Source organism: Didymella exigua, assembly GCF_010094145.1.
Source record: "Didymella exigua CBS 183.55 unplaced genomic scaffold M421scaffold_10, whole genome shotgun sequence".
Taxonomy (NCBI): domain Eukaryota; kingdom Fungi; phylum Ascomycota; class Dothideomycetes; order Pleosporales; family Didymellaceae; genus Didymella; species Didymella exigua.
The window spans coordinates 415,268-433,494 of NW_022984784.1; the positions used below are offsets into that span (position 1 = coordinate 415,268).

Consider the following 18,227-nt stretch of genomic DNA (forward strand, 5'->3'; position numbering starts at 1 on the left):
AGGGCGGTAAAACAAGTAGTTATGAAGAGTGGTCGCGGTGATGTGTTGCAATGTGGAGCCGTACAGGAGGAATCCGGATCTGAATGATGTCAGGCTTGTGGAGACGAGGGCGTAGAAGGCTGTATTTTTGGCGGGGCGGGCGGAAAGGCTGAGGTGTAAGAATCCTGATCGATGGGTAGGCCGATGCTACCGGATCTTGGTAGTTACAGTTATCAGTTGAATGCGTACAAGGACAGCTCCACACAAGGTCCGAATGCTATTCAAGACGCATAGCCATGAAGTCTGCTGATTCGTTCTGGGGATCGGCTTTGTACCTCCTGGTGAAGTTGGTTTGCTTGGGTGACGTGGTGGACTTATTGACTGGTGCCGTTGCTGATAGTACTGCAATCGAAAGGCGTCATGGGAGTGAGAGCCGGTGATACTAGTCTTGTCAACAGCCAGATTGACGACCGGATACCCTTCAGCCAAAAGCATAGTTCCAATAATAGACGTTGCGATACCTTCAAGGAAACTAGAGATTTGGTAGAATGTGAATGTATTGGTTCGCGTACATGTCTCCAAAAATACAGGCCTAACTCAAAACACCAACTAAAAGTCGATATATGTGCACACAGCGAATGCTAATCATCTCTGTATCTTTCATCTTTTGCTCTGTTCCTTGTCCAGGTATCGGTTTTGCGCACTTAGGTGAAAGCCATGCTCTTCTTGATCTCGGCAATCGCGAGGGCAGGGTTGAGACCCTTGGGGCATGTCCTCGAGCAATTGAGGATGGTGTGGCATCTGTACAAGCTCATACTGTTGTTGAGAGCGTCCTGGCGCTCGGCCTTCTTCTCGTCACGCGAGTCGGCAATCCAGCGGTACGACTGGAGGAGAACAGCGGGTCCGAGGTATTCCTCCTGGTTCCACCAATAAGACGGACAGGATGTCGAGCAGCAGGCGCAGAGAATGCATTCGTAGAGACCGTCAAGCTTCTTGCGGTCCTCCTTGGTCTGACGGTACTCACGACCCTGGGAGAAGTTAGTGTAAACTCAATTTAATGGATCAAAGGTGGCAAATACTTACGTCAGGCGAAGGAGTGGTGCGCTGGAGGTAGGGCTTGACGGAGCGGTATTGCTTGTAAAAGAGCGTCATATCAGGTACGAGGTCTTTGACGACGTACATATGGGGAAGCGGGTAGATGCGAGACTCCTTGGCGGTGTCTGTGGGGATGCGGCACAAGCAGGCCAGGGTGTTGACACCGTCGATGTTCATGGCGCAGCTACCGCAGATACCCTCACGACAACTCCTCCTGAATGTCAAGGTAGGGTCGACCTCATTCTTGATGCGGATGAGCGCATCCAGCATCATGGGACCGGTCTTGTTCAGGTCGAGCGTGTACGACTGCATCTTGGGCTTTGCGGACGGCTCGTCAGGATTCCACCGGTAGATGTGGAAAGTCTTTGTCTTCGCATCCTGGCTGGTCTCCGGCTCCGACTTGGTCGATGTCTTGCTCTCGGGGACGACCTTGCGGGCGGGGTCTGGGACGATGCTCTCGGCAACCTTTGAGATGGGCTCGCGAGCGACCGTGTCGGTGACGGAGGCGAAACCGCGCGAGAAGACTGCCGGGCGGAGGGCTGTGTGAGAGCGTCAGCAGGGCTCAATGGCGCGCATAGCTGGTATACATGGAGTTCCTACCTGTCTGCCTCGTAACCAGACGAGCAAAAGTGCGTGTGCAGGCCATTGTGGGTTGTGTGGAGTGGAGATTGCGGGATGTCCTGTTGTCAATGTGGTGCGTTCATCGAAGTTGTTAAGGTAGGAACCTCGGGCGAGGACGTGGCCAATGAGATCTAGCCTATTTGCTGCGCACGCTGGAAAAGCCTCGGGGAGAGCCGGATATACGTCCCGGCACCTCGCCACGATCTCCAAAGTCGAAAACGTCAACACTCATATCGGCTATCTCAGCGCCTCAACGCCCGATTTCCCAAAACCCATCTTCGAGAAGATTCACGAGTCTGGGCTCGGCAACTGTCGACGCTCTCGAGCTGCGTGTGAGAATTGGTCGCTACTCTTTCCGTCGAGATACTGACGTAGCCACGTGGTTTGTCAACTGGCCACATAGTAACACAGTGACGAGACAAACCAGTTTCACGGTTGTTCGAGAACCATTGAAGTTTGCAGCACTCAGTCAATTGCTTAGCCGGTTCTCGCTGACTACACTATTCTGACGCGCAGAGAGCTGGTCACGTGAGCACCATGCATCGTGCTTTCCTCTTCAAGGAGCTTCTGTAGATCAACAACAGAGCGTCCTTGCAACACCACGTCACCTCGACAGGGCTGCCATTGAATGTTTCGGTCGTTTTCAAAAGCGTCAAAAGCTTTCTTTGCGATCTTTCAGTTTTTACGCCCGCCCGCACGGCCTCGTTCCGCAATGACTGCAAGGCCTGCACTTGACCCAACTCAACCCATACACTGGATCCTGGACTGGGATGGCACGATAACTCGACGCGACACTCTCGATGCTCTCGTCAGCATCGCAGCTTCGGCCAAGCCTGGCTCGCCGGTGCTTGAAGAATGGAAGCGCGTCTCAGAAGCATACAAAGACGACTACACCGCCGCCTTGGAGAAGCTTGCTCCCGGCGACAAGCTCCCTTCCACTGTAAAAGAGGAGAGAAAGCTGCTGCTGGCACTCAGAAATGTCGAACAAACGAGTCTCGAGCGTGTCTCTGCATCCGGAATCTTCGCAGGCCTGACTCAGAAACTGCTTGAGGAAGGTGCCAGCAATGCCATAGACTCCAGGAAGGTTGAGATACGAGACGGATGCACCGAGTTCCTGCAGTCAAAACGGACGAATGACTACGACAGTCTCGATCTCCTGAGTGTTAATTGGAGCCGTCACTTCATCAGCTCTTGTTTGATGGCAGCAAACACACCTGTCGGCCATGACTCTATATATGCAAATGAACTCGATGGTATCGAAGCCAATCGCACTTCACACGGCATAATCAGTCCTAAAGGAGAGGCGAAGATATCCATCATCTCTAGCAGCGACAAGTTGGAGTATATGACACGCTTGAAGGAGCAAGACAAAAGGACAGTAGTATATGTAGGAGACAGCTGGACAGATATTGAGTGCCTCCTCGAGGCAGATTTGGGCATTTGCATCCGCGACGAGCCGATCGGCAGCTCACAGAAGAAGCTGGCTGAGCGGCTACAAAGCTTGGGTGTCCACTGTCCACATTTGTCGGCCTCAACCAAATCCGGTGAAAGGCAAGTCGTGTGGGCCAGAGATTTCGCCGACATCCAAGCCTGGACCAATGTCCGCAACGCACACAACGCGCAGTCAACTTGACCGTCAGCATCCCAGGTCTTATGGCATTGACAGCTAGAATTCTCTTGCTAGGCCTTTTACGTTGCTAGTTCATGCTGTTGCGCATCATCGGACATCAGACAAATGCCTGAAGGACCCAGCTCCGCGTGCGGCCCCATCTTTGCTGAGTTCGGCTCGATCCTCTTTTCTATCTCATAAAGCGGCTTCCGTTGCACATCATTTTGATAGTTCTCGATCGGCGTTTCTTCCGTCTAGTCTTCAACTGAGTCAGGCTCAGACCCTGCACGGGTCTTTCCACAGCAGAAGTACCACACCAACGCACCAAGTAGTGCAGCTGCAGCTGCAGCGCCAATCACTATACCCGTAATGGCTTCTGCGCTTAAAGATTTACCTGGTGTCGGAGAAGTGTCTACGGGTGTCGAGTTCGGTGAATGTATGGCAACGACATTTTGAGCCTGAGAGTCGAAGGTTACCTGATGGACCGAGAAGTTTGACCGCTCGGAGTCCATAGCCACGTACGCCTCCTGCAGTACCGCTCTTCCCGGAGTATACTGCGAATCGTTTGCAGCTCGCCGAATTGGAAAATAGGAAGTCGCGTTCGTATAGCTGGGGAACGAAGCTTCGAGGTCGAGCGCCGCAAATAGCAGCGTGATCTGGATCTGTCCACCGGGATTGTTATCATTTTCAAGAGCTATCACAACTCATGGCTTATCCTGCAAAAGCTGGTTATGTTTTACGTGGTCATTGAAGATGTATGGGTCGTACGTCAGTCCAAAAGCAACCTCGAAAGCATCGCATACCGCATTCAGCAACCAAATATGTAAAACCGTGGAGTCTATCAGGGCGTAGAAGGGTTCGAATACATCTGGGGTGGCATTTGTGGTGATCCTGCAACGACTCTGCACTTGCACAGTTTATTGACGTGCAAGCTGTTCTGTTTCGACGGTATTTGCAGGGGTCGCAGACGCCACGCTAGCAATTGTGGTGCAATATCTGTACTCACATGTGCAGCATTCATCGCTGTCGTCGGACAGTACTCGGCGAGTCTCGATGAGGCAATATTTTGGTGTTGTAGCGCAATAAACGGGACGTGTCGCGCAACCCCAGTAACTTAGACGCAAGATCGATCATTCCCGGAGTTCAGTGCGGTCTATCAAGACTGGACATGTACACGGCGAATAAAGAGCCGATATTGGGGCATGTAGAGTAACAAATCGCACGCCATGTACGCCTGCATCAGCTCATCCCGACGGTCCCGACCTTTGGCAACACATCTGCCTGATATATGGCAGCCGCGCATTATAGATCCGGCCCGCTCATACACCTCAGCAGATTATACCCAGTAATATGGCGTCTTCATCAATGAACGACAGCATCGACCGCCTCGACGACAAATCGCAGGCCAAGTTCATCGATGTTGAGCAGCAGCCCACGGTCGAAAGCAACGATACTTACAAAGTTGCACCGAGGAGCGTTGGCTCTGGAGTAAGTAGTCACATAACGAGACAGCATAACGTTTGCTGACAAGATCAGACTGCACTCGCAATCGGCGTCTTCGCAACAACCCTGACTACATTGTCGCTAAGTCTTATGGAGTGGCGCGGCATGACTACCGACAATGTCTTTGTCGCAAACTTCTTCTTCGCTGCGACTTTTGGTCTGCTGATCACCGCACAGTGGGAGCTCGCCGCTGGAAACGGATTTGCGTACACCGTCTTCAGTGCTTTCGGCCTGTTCTATGCTGGTTACGGCGCGATATTGACGCCGGCGTTTGGTGTCATCGCAGCCTATGGCGACAAAACTACGGAGCTCAATAACGCACTGGGGTTCTTCATGATCATGTGGACGGTCTTCGCAGTCGTTTTCCTGGTTGCTTCCCTACCAACAAATCTGGTTTACATCGCCATATTCTTCACTGTTGTCTTCGGATTCCTGCTTGTAGCTTCAAGCTACTTTGCACTCGCAGATGGAAACGTTGCGGCATCCATCGCCCTCAAGAAGGGTGGAGGCGGCTTCTGCTTCGTCTCTGGGCTGATCGGCTGGTAAGTTGGCTCGCGCACTCCATCAGAACATTCGCTGACATCAATAGGTATCTCACTTTCCATCTACTCTTGAAAGACTCTATTGTGGAACTGCCAATAGGCGACACATCTCGGTACTTTGCAAAGACGAAGCGGGCATAGATGGGTCAGGTTATGAGCGTCCAGGTTGATGTGCCGAGCGCAGATCGCGGTTTCGTTCGATCTCAATTCTAGCCTAGGAAACGTAGTCCGCGCGGTAAATCAGACTCAAGATGGAGTTGCGGAGAATGAGGTGATTGCGATTGATAATTGCGAAGGCGTGGATCTTGTAGTCTCCAGACGAGTGAAAAGATGGTTAGATCATTACTTCCTAGCCCCCATTTGGATACTTCTTTCGAAAAACAACGCAGCAACCACGTTCCTGATATCCGATCGACCAGCAAATCAGTGTGCATCGACTGTATCTTAGCCTGCCATGATGTGCTCGGGTGTTAGCGGGAACGTTTCCCCCACGACCCTTGAAGCCACCGACATTGAAGCCCCGCACGATTATCATTAAGGATAGGCAAAATGCGGGCGCATAGCACGCAATATGAAGCAAGCGCAGCTCGGTATGATCGTTATAGCCATATGAAGGCTTAGTTACCCCCCATATTTCTTCAATTGATTCTCAGTCTATACTTACATTTGACAATGACTTCTACAAATGGCACAAACGGCACAAGCCAAGGGAACGCAAAAGACGTAGTTTACCGAGACCCTGCTGTCTATGCGGAGTACGAGAAGAAATGGAATGATCTCCCGCAGGATGAGAAAGCATGGCTCCAACGTGCTCAAGACGTCGCAGATGTCCTCGCCGTCGACGCCGCAGTGCGAGACCAAGAAAACAAGTCTCCTCGCGCTGAAATCGCATTGCTGAAGCACGCCGGTCTCCTCAAGATCCTCGGCCCCGAGAAATACGGAGGCGGTGGACAGCCATGGACCGTCGGCTACAAAGCCATCCGTAAAGTGGCTGAGGCGGATGGGTGCGTGCACACTCTTTCTTTAGAAAAGATCAAGCTGACAGACCCAGCTCGATCGGCATGCTTCTAGGCTACCACCTCCTCTGGAGTACCACTGCCTCCGTTGTCGGTACAGAGGAACAAGCGGACCGCTACCAAAGGCTCATCATTGCAAACAACTACTTCATCGGCGGCGCCGTGAACCCACGGGACAATGATCTCAAGATAAATACCGAGGGAGAAAAGCTCGTGTTCAACGGCTTCAAGCACTTCAATACCGGAGGCGTGATCTCCGACCTAACCGTGCTCGAAGGCGACTTTAACGGCACCGGCGATCACATTTTCGCCTTTGTGACGACGGATCAGTCAGGCATACAATTCAGTCATGACTGGAACAATATAGGACTCAGATTGACGGAGAGTGGGAGTGTGAAGATCGAGAACGTAGTGGTACCGTGGACGGATGCGCTGGGTTGGGATGTTGAGACCAAGAAACCGGATCCAAGGGTGTTGCAGATTCCGTTTGCAAGCCTGCTGTTGCCGACGATTCAGTTGGTGTTTAGTAACTTTTACCTTGGTATTGCGTTAGGTGCGCAGCAGTTCGCGGCGAAGTATACGGTCAAGGGCACGCGAGCTTGGCCATACGGCGGGGATGTAAGTATGGCGTTTCCGTGAGATGTGCAAGTCACTGACGACCTCAGAACAAAGAGCTTGCAACGGATGAATTTTACATACTCGAGCGATATGGCAACTTTCACGCACACTTGCGAGCTGCAGTCGCTCTCGCCGACAATGCCGCCGAGCAAGCCAACAAGATCTACGCGACTTACTCTGGTGACCTCAAGACTCGAACCAATCTCACTACACGTGAGCGAGGTGAGCTAGCAGAGTGGGTGGCAAGTGCGAAGGTCGTCACTACTGACACCAGCTTGCGAGTCACGGCAGGAGTATTCGAGGTCACAGGTGCAAAGGCAACAAGTCAGGGGGTCGGTCTTGATCGATTCTGGAGGGATGTTCGTACGCATACCCTTCATGATCCGGTGGCGTACAAGAATCGTGAACTGGGCAGATTTCAACTGCTGGACGAGATACCAGAGGTGACTTGGTACACCTGAGGCGGCAGCGGTCATCACATAAGCTCGCGAGCAACTGAGCTGCTCGAAAGCCTCATTCAGTGATCAAGAACAAATTCGCCCTTCGGTAGGACGATTTTCTTATCATTCTTTCCAGATCCATCTCTACACAGCCAACGAATAGCAGAGTGCAAGATACCAATTCCCTAAGTAGAGCGTCAAACAAAGGAAGGGTATAGTCTTAATGTACTAGAAAGATTCAAGTGTAAAATGGAGATGTTGCAACTTCATTGGTGTCACAGCTAAAAAGTGGTAAAATGTATACTACACTTAGACCCCTATGTATGCAGCTCATATGAGGCTAGTTCTACCTAGCCGCATTGACCTCCGCTACACCACCTGCGAGAGCTGCAGTAGCTTTAACAACGTCGCGTCAAGCGTATATAGTCTAAAGTATTATCCTGCGCGCAACATGCAGGCAAAACTCTGGATCCGCACAATCAAGTAGCATAGAAGTCTTCTTACTGAACCTCCTCGTCTGCGACAAATAGAGAGTCAAACGCTTGAGATCGACCCATACAGGATGATCCTCAAAGTCAGGCCAGAGACTCAAGATAGTTCGGCAGTGTACACCAGCCTCATCAGGAAAGACCTCACACTCTCGAAGAGCTTGTTGGACCGCACCATTGCCAAATCCCAGAAATATATCCATCGGACGCCGAAACCACTGTGAGGGCATGGCGAGAGCAGGACAGTGCTCAGCCAAGAAATGCCTGTAGAAAGCCTCGTGATCCTCAAAGAGGCTGGCGTCTGGCCACAGCGGACAGATGATCTCGAGATGTTCGTAGTGATAGCCTCTCGCAGCCAGAACAGCTGCAAGTTTCGTTCGACCCCTGGTGTCATGCTCATTGAAGAGATGTGTTTGAAGATCATCAAACGACCGCGATCGTGTGTCCGCGATATTGAACTTGCATTTCGGCATGGGGCATTTGCGCTATTTCTGGACATATGAGAACTCTTCAACATGTAGCGGAAGTACGTCTTGGGTGAGACATGCTCCACAGGTGGTCTTTGGGCACACGAACAGATCGTCCATATCGTGTCCGGCGCGCATGTGATCAATGAACTTGTCCTTGCGAGTGAATGCCATACGATAGCCTCATGCTGAGCATGTGAAGTTGCGAGCAGCCGTGTGCGTTAGCGTATGCTGAGACCACTTAGCACGACGCTTGTAAGATTTCTGGCAGCCTGGGATGGAGCAGAGGAGCCGACCTCCTACTACCGTGCGCATGGGCACAGAAGAAAAAGAAGTCGCGACTTCCGGTACCTTGGAATGAGGCAAACGATGTGGCAGCGTTTGTGGCCGGGTCCGAGTACGATTGCTGCCGCCCTTCTGTTAGCTTGTCTCTTTTTTTTTTACTTACCTGTGCTGCAGAAGTAAATCGAAATAATAGTCCCCAGAAACATGAACGACCTTTAGGCCCCATCTAGGTACTGGACACTGTTGACCGAGGGCTAAATGCGCGAAGCTGTAATCGTGCATTGGAAATTCATCACGGGTGAGCAGTCGAGAACGGCCATGGAGTATCGTGCCTATATACTCATGAACGCTTGAAACAACCTGAATTCTTGGAGTCAGCTTGAAACCCATGTCGGTTTGCACGATGTGCATTGTCTACGTGCTATAGTCTGACCCCTCTAACCAGCACCCACAGCACAACAGGCACGATCACATTATCATTACCGCCCGTCAGCACCGCCTCATTGAGACTCGCACCCACCGCACACAGCGCCGCCTTCGCAATCGTGAGACTCGCATCAATCGCCAACTCCACAAGCGTCTTGGGAGCTGCATTGACATCACCCCAGCCAAAGTGCAGCCAGATCCTAGCAAACACAAGGCCAATCGTGACAGCCACAGCAAACGCCAGAGAGCCTTCGAGAGACTTCCCGCCAGCCCATGGCCACTTGCGGCGGCCGTATCGTCTGCCGATGAGCGACGCTGCGGCGTCGCCCATGCCTACGCAGACAACGCCTGCCACCATGCTGACGTCTCGGGACGTGACTTCCCAGCCTTGCCATGGGACTTCGCCTGCGCGATCAACGCCTGCTAGAGATAACCAGAGAGGAATGGCGCAGCCGATCAGGAGGAAGATGTGCGAGACAACGACGGGTCCACGTAGATCTCGTCCGTCGACGTATGGCGTGAGGAAGGTAGCGATGGGCCGCGAGAGAGGCGGGAGCTGGCTTGCGCGGACGAGGTCGAGGAGCAGGAAGATGGCGAGCACGAGACCGAGTGCAAGCGCTACGAAGCAGGGGTCGATGTAGATAGTGGGCAGGAGCATGGCTACCATGGTGCCATGAAATACTTTGCGGCGCGTGTCGACTTCAACTACCGAGGAGAGCGACAACACGGACAGCAGGCCGACAATTATCGTGCCAGCGCAGTATACGCATAGCAAAAGCCGAGTATTTGCTTCTCCAAGAACAACACTGCGAACGTAGTCTAACGGTGCGAGACTTGCGGCTGCTTGTGCCAAGTCATCCGAATCGTGAATTGGAGGTAGTGGTATCCACCAATCGAGATTCCAATGGAACACCTCCCAACGCACTCTTTGGATGTTACCAAAGAGATAGCTGATCGCCCAGCCGAATGGCTCATGGTTGCGAAGCGCGTGCTTGCCAACGATGAATCTCAAAGGTGCAAGAATGATCAACGCAACGACGAAATAGAAGTAGCCTGCGTATGCCCACTTCCTTGCCATGGCCTGAGTAGGTGTCAAGGAGAGATACGACTGTACGATGGACTTTGAGCGTTTCCGATTTGAGAGCCGATGTTTCGATGTATGATCGTCAGCGATCAACGCAGGCAAAGTGTTCCTGCGCATACGTCCTAGGCTATTTGGTAGACTAGTGTCGTTGGAGTCGTCAAAGCCGATCTTCCTCGCATCTACAGCTGACTGAAGCTCGTGTCCGTTGGCCAAGTTGCTATTACGCACGGTGTCCAGCATTTCCAGCCTGACACTGACGGTTTTCTGAATTCTACCACCCAATTTGGGCTCGTCCTCGTCCGCATCACTGTCCGAGACGTGGTTCCGTGCCGCACTCTGCGTTCGCTTGGGCCGCAAACTATGATTAAGCGTCTGCAGAAAAGACTGCTGATTCTTGATGATCTGCCCCGCACGCCTGAAGCGCCATCGTGGGATTCTCGCAAGCGCGACACCCCATTTGAGTACCTTTCCGCAAGTGACAAAAAGGCCGACACCACCGAGCCACATTAAGGTCTTGAGAATATCCGCTTGCGGAGACATGGTGAAGAGCAAAAGGTTGATCAATCCAATCGAAAGCAGATGCAGCTCTGTAGACAACAGGCTAGTTGTCGTTAAGTAATATACTGGTGGAAGCAGAGCTTGATGCAGTGGGAAGAGTATTGTCAGGATCTCAGGGTCGAGTCCTTGCTCCGGTGGAGGTAGCTTGAGCTTGTAAGGCCGCGATGCGAGCAGTCTTGAGGGTATATCGGTGTTCTCTGAGGCTAGAAGCGGTAGAATCGAAATGAACCAATGGGCTGAAGAGTAGCCCAACAATGGCTTGCCGAATGGTATGAGCTGCGGTGGTAACGCAGCCAGTCCAAGAATGATATTAGCTAGTAATGGTTTGGGGTATGACGCGAAAAGAGATATCGAGATCAAGGCGGGTAAGATCGCGGGGTATAGTATGGGCGCTGGATCGAAGGAAGCTGGTATCCGTATTCGTTGTCGAAACCGTAATGTTGAGGGAGGGTTTGATCTCCACGAGTGATAGAGCAATCTGAGCGGGTATGATCCTACGGCGCCAGCCATGACCACAGCATGAGTCGCGAATTCTGCTGAGCTGAGATTAGCCATGTCCTCGGTCAAAAAACTTCAAGTAGCTGCACTCACCTCTGTGCCATTCGAGGAGCCTAGACCAGCAGCCGCAGCCATTGACGGCCAGAAAGCCTATACCGGCCAACAGCGCCGTCTCGGTCGTTCTCCTGACTACTTCCTTCCTCCGCCTCTTGATGTACCTTTGCCGTGCTGCCTTTGCTTCCTTGTCCGTTAACGACGCGTCTCCTATTTGCGATGCACCTTCCTTGTCCTGAAAATACTCATCAGAGTATTTGCGCGCTTCCTCCTCAATTTGGGTTGGGGTCAGTAGAGGACTGAGCCCCTCCTCACGCAATCCCTTTCTGTGTCGCAGACCCTTGCGTGGCCTCAACGGAGGCGCAGGCAATGCCTTCACGAATTGGTAACCCTCATCGTCTGCCTCAGTGCCGCTCTCGCTCGGCGACTGTGAGTTGCGTTTCCTGCGTTTCCTGCGGTCTTCGTCTGATATTGTGCGGTCGGACGGGCGAGGGGGCGTTCGGGAGGCTGACGCATTGTTGCTCGATGGTTCACTCGGAGTCTGCGCATTGCTCAAGTCGGCCCTATGACGGAGGTACGGGTGTGGTGAACGGCGGAATAATTCGAGTGTTTCGATCTCAGAAGCAGTAGGCGCATCCAGCTGCGCAACTGAGGGGTCTGGTTCGAGCATGGCGGTGTGCCCCAAGGCTTAAGCTAGGTACTAGCTGTGAAGGAGAGTGCTTGGCGACTAGTATGACGTGCGATGTATGTCTGCTGAAGGAGTTTGTTGCTATACACAAGCGTCGTGTTGGGTGAATGCGATGCGCATTGCGGAGCACCAAGATTACGGAGCGACTCAAAGCTGGTCGTGCGAAAATTGAAGGCGCGAAGCGAATGAATAAGCTTCCGTCAACGTCAGGTTCAGCATAGCCCAGTGAGTGTATTGTCTAGAGTCAGGCCTGCAGCCTTGACTGACAGTCCTTCCATCTAGCGGCATGGCGCGTTAGGGAAACTCATGCTGACGTTGCGTCTCCACTTTCGGAAGGCTCACGGCAACTTTAACCCGAATCGTCACTGTTGAGTACCGCAGCTGCATTTTGGACCTTCACATGCAAGAATGAGAGCCGAATGCATGTGAGTGATGTGTCTATTATGATATTGGTATTATACAATTGCGTACGTCAGTGCAACTTTGTATAAGGCACTAAGTTCATAGGTAGCAGCTGCTGTACTCCGGCACTTACAAGTACTTGTGCTCCTTGAGCCAGGCCTTGACATCTTCAGAGTCACGCTCCAACCAAGCAGCCTTTGCGCTAACACTGTCGAGAGCCTGGGAAAGCGACATATCGAAGCCCTTGGTCTCCTTGTCCTTGAAGAAGGCCTTGATGTCATCGATGTGGTCGCGGTGTGTGAAGCTTGATGTGGCCATGGCGACGACGGAGCTCAGCAGTGGCAGACTGATGGGCAGCCTCCTGACAAGCTCATCCCAGTTATCCTTGGTAAACTTCCAGAGGGCATTACATCCCTCGGCATGACCACGAAGACCAGACAACGGCAGGTAGATGTCCTGAGTCTTGACGTCCTTGCTCATGCAGAGAGCAAGTGTGCGCTGGATTAGTTCAGGGGACTTGGCGCGACCAAGGGCACGCAGCGCGGTGTTGCGCTCGGTGCTCGTCTCGGCGTTGATAGCCTCGTTCTCGACGATGTCGTACTCCGCCTTGCCACCCTTATCCAAGACAATGGCGTAGACGCTGCCTCGTAGGTTAGGGTGAAGAGCCTTCTTGTCGCCGGCCTTGAACTTCTCGAACATGTCGAAAGCTGCCTTCTCGACGACTTCGTCACCCGTACCTGTTGCTCCGAACATCATCGCCTTGAACTGCTGCTCAATGTGACCGTCATTCTCGGTGAAGGTCCAGCCCAACTCGTGTGCCTTGGTGCTGCACAGGTCGCGTTGAAATGCTTTGAGAGCGTCCTTGACCTCCTGGTCCTCGAACATCCATGCGCCACGCAGTGTAGCAATCCGAGTGATGATCTCAGACCAGACAACGAACTCAGGCTCCTGCTTGAAGCTGTCAAGCAGAGACAAGATGCCGGATGTCTTCTGGTAGCCAGAGGCAGCAAGAGAACCTGCATCGGCGATCATACCAGCGCGGTCTTCGACTGAGAGGAGTCCCTGCTTAGCAGCAACGCCCAGCTTCTCCAATCGCTCGGGGGTGTACGAAGTACGATAGAATCCGGAGTGATCAGCATTGAGCTTGAAGAAGTCAGTGTCCTTGAGCTTGAGGTTCGTCTCGCGCTCGAACAGTGTGACATCTTCGTTGACACCTTCCTTTGTTCGCAGGGCAAGGAAGATAGGGTACAGGGTCTCGTCCTCCTCAGGCTTGACGTCACCTGTGCGAAGGTAACGATTCTGCTTCAGGTGGATGGAATCGGCGTTTTCAGTAACGCTGACCACAGGGAAGCCGACTTTCTTGGTCCAGATGTCCATGACCTTCTCGACGTCCTTACCACTGGCATCTGAGAGAGCGGCCCAGAGGTCACCGGTCTGAGTGTTGCCGTAAGCGTGCTTCTTCAGATATCTGCGAATACCCTCCATGAAGACATCCTCGCCGAGATACTTCGAAATCATGCGAATAATACTGGAACCCTTCGAGTACGAAATTGCGTCGAAAATCTGGTTGATCTCGTCCGCCCTCTTGATCGGCACCTCAATAGGGTGACTGCTGCGCAGCGCGTCGAGGGAGAGCGCGCCAGCAAGAGTGTCTGTAACGTAGCCCTCCCAAACCTTCCAGTCAGGGTAAAATACGTTGCACGAGTACCAGGACATCCAAGTTGCGAAACCCTCGTTGAGCCACAGACCCTCCCAGAAGTCCATGGTGACGAGGTTGCCGAACCACTGGTGAGCAAGCTCGTGCTGTACAGTCTCAGCAACTCGCTGCTTAGTAGTAGCACTAGCATTCTTCTCGTCAATGAGCACGTCGACCACGCGGTACGTAATCAAGCCCCAATTCTCCATGGCACCAGCACTGAAGTCAGGAATGGCAACCATGTCCATCTTGGGGAGAGGAAACTCGCTGTCGAAAGTCTCCTCGTAGAACTTCAGCGTCTTTGCAGCGAGATCTAGCGAGAATCTGCCGTGCTCGATGTCATTTCCCTTGGGGGCGTAGACCCTGATGGGAAGACGGAATTCGTTGGTCTCGATATAGTTCAGCTCTCCAACGATGAACGCCAGGAGGTATGTGGACATGAGCGGCGTAGGGTGGAATGTGACAGCCTTCCTCCTTCCGCTGATGATCTTCGAGTCGACCTGCTTCTCTGACGCTACGTCCATGTTGCTCAGGCAAGTCATCTTGTCATCTGCAACCAGTGTAACTGTAAACTTGGCCTTCAGTGCCGGCTCGTCGAAGCAGGGGAAGGCCCGCCTCGCATCGGTGGGCTCCATCTGTGTTGTAGCCAGCCATGTGTCTGAACCATCTGCTGCCTTTGAAGACGAGCGGTAGAAACCTGCCATGTCGTCGTTGAGTGTACCAGTGAAGGTCATGGTGAGCTTCGCCTTGCTGCCACCAGGCAGTGTCTGGTCGAAGTGAACCTGCGTCCTCTGCTTCTCCTCATCGTGTGTGAGCTTCGGATTGCTGGAGACGACCTCGTCTCCGGCGGTGATCTTCGTCGAGTGGATCTTTAGCTCGTTGGTGTTGACCGAGATCGAAGTGCTGTCTTCGGCAACGTCTAGACTGGAAGGGTCAGCACGGTGCTCAGCTGTGCTCATGGACACGGACATACTCTATGGTCACGGAGCCCCAGTATGTGAACTTTTCGAAGTCGGGCTCCAGGGTCAGGTCGTAGTGGAGCGGCTTGACATTGGCGGGCAGCACCTCGCGGGACTTGGTGACGTCCACATGGGAGTGAGCGTCTGCGCCAGCGTGTCTGCACATGTTGCGGCGGTGGGAGCAGTGTCTGACGGAGGTGAGTGGAGTGAGGCGAGTGGGCTGGGTGGTCCGTCGCGGGGTTGTGTTTGTGATGCGAGTGTTGGTGGGGTAGCAAATGGCCGTGGGGCCTGCCCGAGTATGTAGCAAGTTGCGGGAGGGATAAGACAACGGCAGGGAGGCGGTGACTGCTGCACGCCGGGGCAAGCGCCTTACTATTGTCGTGAGCGCATGATCTGCCCTGCGCAGACCGCCATGGTTCCTGAAGGCGCGCATCTACTCGTCTATCTGCGATGCAGTGAACCCTCGAGCCCTGGGGAAGATTGCCGGACGCAGACGCGAATCTGCAGGCACGCACCGCGCCAAGTCTCACTGGGGTGGCTGCACGCCCTCGGGCATAAAACCTCGCGCCCGGCCAATCTTTTTTCTTCATTCAACACGCAATGCACAGCTCCAGCGCGCCCCTCCCACGGATGCGCTGGGGTCTGGCGACACATCGTCAGGTTTTGCCAGACCAACAGCACTCGTTTGAGCCCTTCACGAAATTCCATGAGTCGTCGGGTATAGAAGAATTGCAACATCTATGAAGTGCTAGTCCTTGATGAGAGATGTGCAAGTGACTAAACAATGCCACCGCGAAGAGGGTTGACGTTGACAACAAGCCAGTCCATACACCATCTACTGCATGCTTTGTTATGTTTTTAAAGGGCAAACCTCTGGTTCATCGAGCTCGTGCTGACCGCTTTTCTGCACACGCTGAGCGTTTTCACACTGTGACTGCCAAAAGCAGACTTCGTTGGCCGCACCGCATGAGCTGCAACGTCACCTTCTAATGCACGAGTTTTGGAAGAAGCAGGTGCCGAGTATACAGGAGCCAAGGACAGTCAGCATGCCATCTCTGCCTCTGCCTGCATCTGTTCGGTTCAACTCCATGCGCAGATGTCATGTGCCCGAGGCGGCTCGGAAGAAGCCGGGTGTACCGTGGCCACGCTGGAGCTCTCCAGCAAGACTTTAGTCGCGACGTGAAGTATGTACTACCAGCAGGAAGATATCTGGACGTCTACCGGATTGACAGATGGGTCAACTTGGTCGCTGCATGGCTCTTGCAGGACCCTGGATTGCAGGCAGGAGCTTGTGCACCGCAAGACTACCACCGACTGCATGGGCCCTTTTCCTAAGGCTGCAAAGCATATGCCTATACATTGGAATATGAAGAACTACACTGTCAAGAAATTCCGGAACTGCCTCGGGAGCTGAAGTCGATGTTATCATAGACGAGACGGCAACCAGTGAGGATGGTCAACATGGCGACGAGCTAACCGGCTAACCAATCACTTGCGTGCTGAATAACCAACCTGCCAAGAAAGTGCGAGATGCACGATTCTTGCGCTCAACGTCCGGTATCATCACCGCCGTCAACCCCATCGACCCTCTCCCCTCTCCGCAGGCCCCGAGCCACCTTCACATGACCATGTTGGCTCGATCAGCACTGCGTAACGCGCGCACCGCCGGCGCTGCAGCCCGCAATGCTGCCAGCAAGACAGCTTCGGTACGACCCCCCGGAAGTCCTTCACGACCCGCTCGGCTCCCGCAAGCTTCGACGACTTTGTCTGCGGCCCTGCGACGCCGGTCGCGGGGGCCGTAATGCCCCTTGATACGAATGCTGACGAATTGGGTGATACAGCGCTCCGCCTCCACCTCGTCCACCGCCGAGGGAGCTGGCTCTTCCTGGAAGAACAACGCCCTCCCCGCTGGCGCCACCGTCTTCTCGATCGGTTCCGTCGCATGGTACCTCCACCTCTACGGAGGTAATGCCGATGCTATGACACCCGCCGAGGAAGGGTGAGTGCTCCTGGGACAGACAATCGCTTGCGGCGAAATCGCGGCAGGGGAAATTCGGGATTGCGCAGCGGCTGACAGGACACCCACAGTCTTCACCCCACTAAGTACCCATGGGAGCATACCAAGTGGAACAAGACCTTCGACCACCAGGCGTAAGTGGCCAATCTTCCGGTCAGCCCATCTCTGCTCTAACCAGCCCCAGTCTCCGCCGTGGTTTCCAGGTCTACCGCGAGGTCTGCGCGTCCTGCCACTCCATCTCCCGTGTTCCTTACCGATCGCTCGTCGGTAACATCATGACCGTCGACGAGGCCAAGGTCCTTGCCGAGGAGAACGAGTACGACACCGAGCCCAACGACCAGGGCGACATCGAGAAGCGCCCCGGAAAGCTGTCCGACTACATGCCCGCTCCCTACAAGAACGACGAGGCTGCCCGCGCTGCCAACAACGGTGCTCTGCCCCCGGATCTATCGCTCATGGTCAAGGCCCGCCACGGTGGTGTCGACTACATCTTCAACCTGTTGACTGGTTACCCCGAGGAGCCTCCTGCGGGTGCTGTTGTTCCGGAGGGTCTCAACTTCAACCCCTACTTCCCCGGAACCGGTATCGCCATGGCCCGTGTCCTCTACGACGACCTGGTCGAGTACGATGATGGAACACCCGCCTCGACATCGCAGATGGCCAAGGACGTTGTCGAGTTCCTCAACTGGACTGCTGAGCCCGAGATGGATGACCGCAAGAAGATGGGCTGGAAGGTCCTGGCCGTCACAAGTGTGTTGTTCACTCTTAGCGTTTGGGTGAAGAGGTCAGTTTGTCTGGGCGAAAATACGGTGGAATCACGGGACTGACATACAACACAGGTACAAGTGGGCACCGCTCAAGTCCCGCAAGATCCTTTACAGCCCACCCTCCGCGAAGAAGAGCGTTCTCGACTACGTTCCCAAGCCCAACAACCAGGGCAAGACAAACCAATAGACGTGGCGTAGTTTTGCATCCGGAGGAGTTGGACGGGACGAGTAGCGGAAGCGTGTGTTCTATATCTTGTACAGTGCCAGCTACTTCCAAAATACGATTTCTGGAACTTTCTAGCTTAGTGATACGCTTTAGAATTCCCAACTATCTTTCTTTTGTTAGAAACGCCTCATTGCGCTGATGTTTGGGTAGTCGTGCTAAGCGTTCGGACTCGATGCGCCGGGGCAAGCT

At 53.6% G+C, this 18,227-nt stretch overlaps 7 protein-coding genes across 7 annotated transcripts; 4 read left to right on the forward strand and 3 right to left on the reverse strand.

Annotated features, from left to right (window-relative positions):
• Nucleotides 1-415: 415 nt before the first annotated feature.
• M421DRAFT_419456 (succinate dehydrogenase and fumarate r) lies at nt 416-2,051 on the reverse strand. Its single transcript, XM_033592122.1, has 3 exons — nt 1,675-2,051; nt 1,063-1,613; nt 416-1,007 (listed from the first exon to the last, which is right to left on the reverse strand). Exons 1-3 carry the CDS (start codon nt 1,718-1,720, stop codon nt 684-686), a joined length of 921 nt encoding a protein of 306 aa, XP_033449923.1. The 5' UTR covers nt 1,721-2,051; the 3' UTR covers nt 416-683.
• A 356-nt stretch (nt 2,052-2,407) lies between these two features.
• M421DRAFT_4126 (uncharacterized protein) lies at nt 2,408-3,328 on the forward strand (the record flags this gene model as incomplete). Its single annotated transcript, XM_033590423.1, has 1 exon — nt 2,408-3,328. The coding sequence occupies one exon, from the start codon at nt 2,408-2,410 to the stop codon at nt 3,326-3,328; it is 921 nt and encodes a 306-aa protein (XP_033449924.1).
• A 1,162-nt stretch (nt 3,329-4,490) lies between these two features.
• Nucleotides 4,491-5,585, forward strand: M421DRAFT_126426 (uncharacterized protein). The gene is made up of 3 exons (XM_033587338.1): nt 4,491-4,792; nt 4,841-5,349; nt 5,397-5,585. The coding sequence occupies exons 1-3, from the start codon at nt 4,655-4,657 to the stop codon at nt 5,488-5,490; spliced, it is 741 nt and encodes a 246-aa protein (XP_033449925.1). The 5' UTR covers nt 4,491-4,654; the 3' UTR covers nt 5,491-5,585.
• A 436-nt stretch (nt 5,586-6,021) lies between these two features.
• M421DRAFT_60249 (acyl-CoA dehydrogenase NM domain-like protein) lies at nt 6,022-7,444 on the forward strand (the record flags this gene model as incomplete). Its single annotated transcript, XM_033595770.1, has 3 exons — nt 6,022-6,353; nt 6,401-6,983; nt 7,031-7,444. The coding sequence occupies 3 exons, from the start codon at nt 6,022-6,024 to the stop codon at nt 7,442-7,444; spliced, it is 1,329 nt and encodes a 442-aa protein (XP_033449926.1).
• A 1,567-nt stretch (nt 7,445-9,011) lies between these two features.
• On the reverse strand, nt 9,012-12,290 carry M421DRAFT_419457 (uncharacterized protein). Its single transcript, XM_033592123.1, has 2 exons — nt 11,323-12,290; nt 9,012-11,267 (listed from the first exon to the last, which is right to left on the reverse strand). The coding sequence occupies exons 1-2, from the start codon at nt 11,951-11,953 to the stop codon at nt 9,085-9,087; spliced, it is 2,814 nt and encodes a 937-aa protein (XP_033449927.1). The 5' UTR covers nt 11,954-12,290; the 3' UTR covers nt 9,012-9,084.
• Nucleotides 12,291-12,388: 98 nt separating this feature from the next.
• Nucleotides 12,389-15,514, reverse strand: M421DRAFT_419458 (aminopeptidase 2 mitochondrial precursor). The gene is made up of 2 exons (XM_033592124.1): nt 15,043-15,514; nt 12,389-14,993 (listed from the first exon to the last, which is right to left on the reverse strand). The coding sequence occupies exons 1-2, from the start codon at nt 15,459-15,461 to the stop codon at nt 12,503-12,505; spliced, it is 2,910 nt and encodes a 969-aa protein (XP_033449928.1). The 5' UTR covers nt 15,462-15,514; the 3' UTR covers nt 12,389-12,502.
• A 1,032-nt stretch (nt 15,515-16,546) lies between these two features.
• M421DRAFT_126542 (cytochrome c1, mitochondrial precursor) lies at nt 16,547-18,173 on the forward strand. Its single transcript, XM_033587339.1, has 5 exons — nt 16,547-16,734; nt 16,870-17,027; nt 17,117-17,179; nt 17,230-17,829; nt 17,885-18,173. Exons 1-5 carry the CDS (start codon nt 16,651-16,653, stop codon nt 17,997-17,999), a joined length of 1,020 nt encoding a protein of 339 aa, XP_033449929.1. The 5' UTR covers nt 16,547-16,650; the 3' UTR covers nt 18,000-18,173.
• Nucleotides 18,174-18,227: the final 54 nt, after the last annotated feature.

Bases quoted from the DNA above. Each gene is read 5' to 3' on its own strand.
- M421DRAFT_419456 (XM_033592122.1), bottom strand. From the start codon at position 1,720: ATGGCCTGCACACGCACTTTTGCTCGTCTGGTTACGAGGCAGACAG. The intron at 1,614-1,674 runs GTAGGAACTCCA...GCTCTCACACAG, and splicing joins TCTGGTTACGAGGCAGACAG to CCCTCCGCCCGGCAGTCTTC. The intron at 1,008-1,062 runs GTAAGTATTTGC...AACTTCTCCCAG, and splicing joins GCACCACTCCTTCGCCTGAC to GGTCGTGAGTACCGTCAGAC.
- M421DRAFT_126426 (XM_033587338.1), top strand. From the start codon at position 4,655: ATGGCGTCTTCATCAATGAACGACAGCATCGACCGCCTCGACGACAAA. The intron at 4,793-4,840 runs GTAAGTAGTCAC...TGACAAGATCAG, and splicing joins CGAGGAGCGTTGGCTCTGGA to ACTGCACTCGCAATCGGCGT. The intron at 5,350-5,396 runs GTAAGTTGGCTC...TGACATCAATAG, and splicing joins GTCTCTGGGCTGATCGGCTG to GTATCTCACTTTCCATCTAC.
- M421DRAFT_419457 (XM_033592123.1), bottom strand. From the start codon at position 11,953: ATGCTCGAACCAGACCCCTCAGTTGCGCAGCTGGATGCGCCTACTGCT. The intron at 11,268-11,322 runs GTGAGTGCAGCT...ATCTCAGCTCAG, and splicing joins GCTCCTCGAATGGCACAGAG to CAGAATTCGCGACTCATGCT.
- M421DRAFT_419458 (XM_033592124.1), bottom strand. From the start codon at position 15,461: ATGCGCGCCTTCAGGAACCATGGCGGTCTGCGCAGGGCAGATCATGCG. The intron at 14,994-15,042 runs GTATGTCCGTGT...TGACCCTTCCAG, and splicing joins TGGGGCTCCGTGACCATAGA to TCTAGACGTTGCCGAAGACA.
- M421DRAFT_126542 (XM_033587339.1), top strand. From the start codon at position 16,651: ATGACCATGTTGGCTCGATCAGCACTGCGTAACGCGCGCACCGCCGGC. The intron at 17,028-17,116 runs GTGAGTGCTCCT...GGACACCCACAG, and splicing joins ATGACACCCGCCGAGGAAGG to TCTTCACCCCACTAAGTACC. The intron at 17,180-17,229 runs GTAAGTGGCCAA...AACCAGCCCCAG, and splicing joins AAGACCTTCGACCACCAGGC to TCTCCGCCGTGGTTTCCAGG.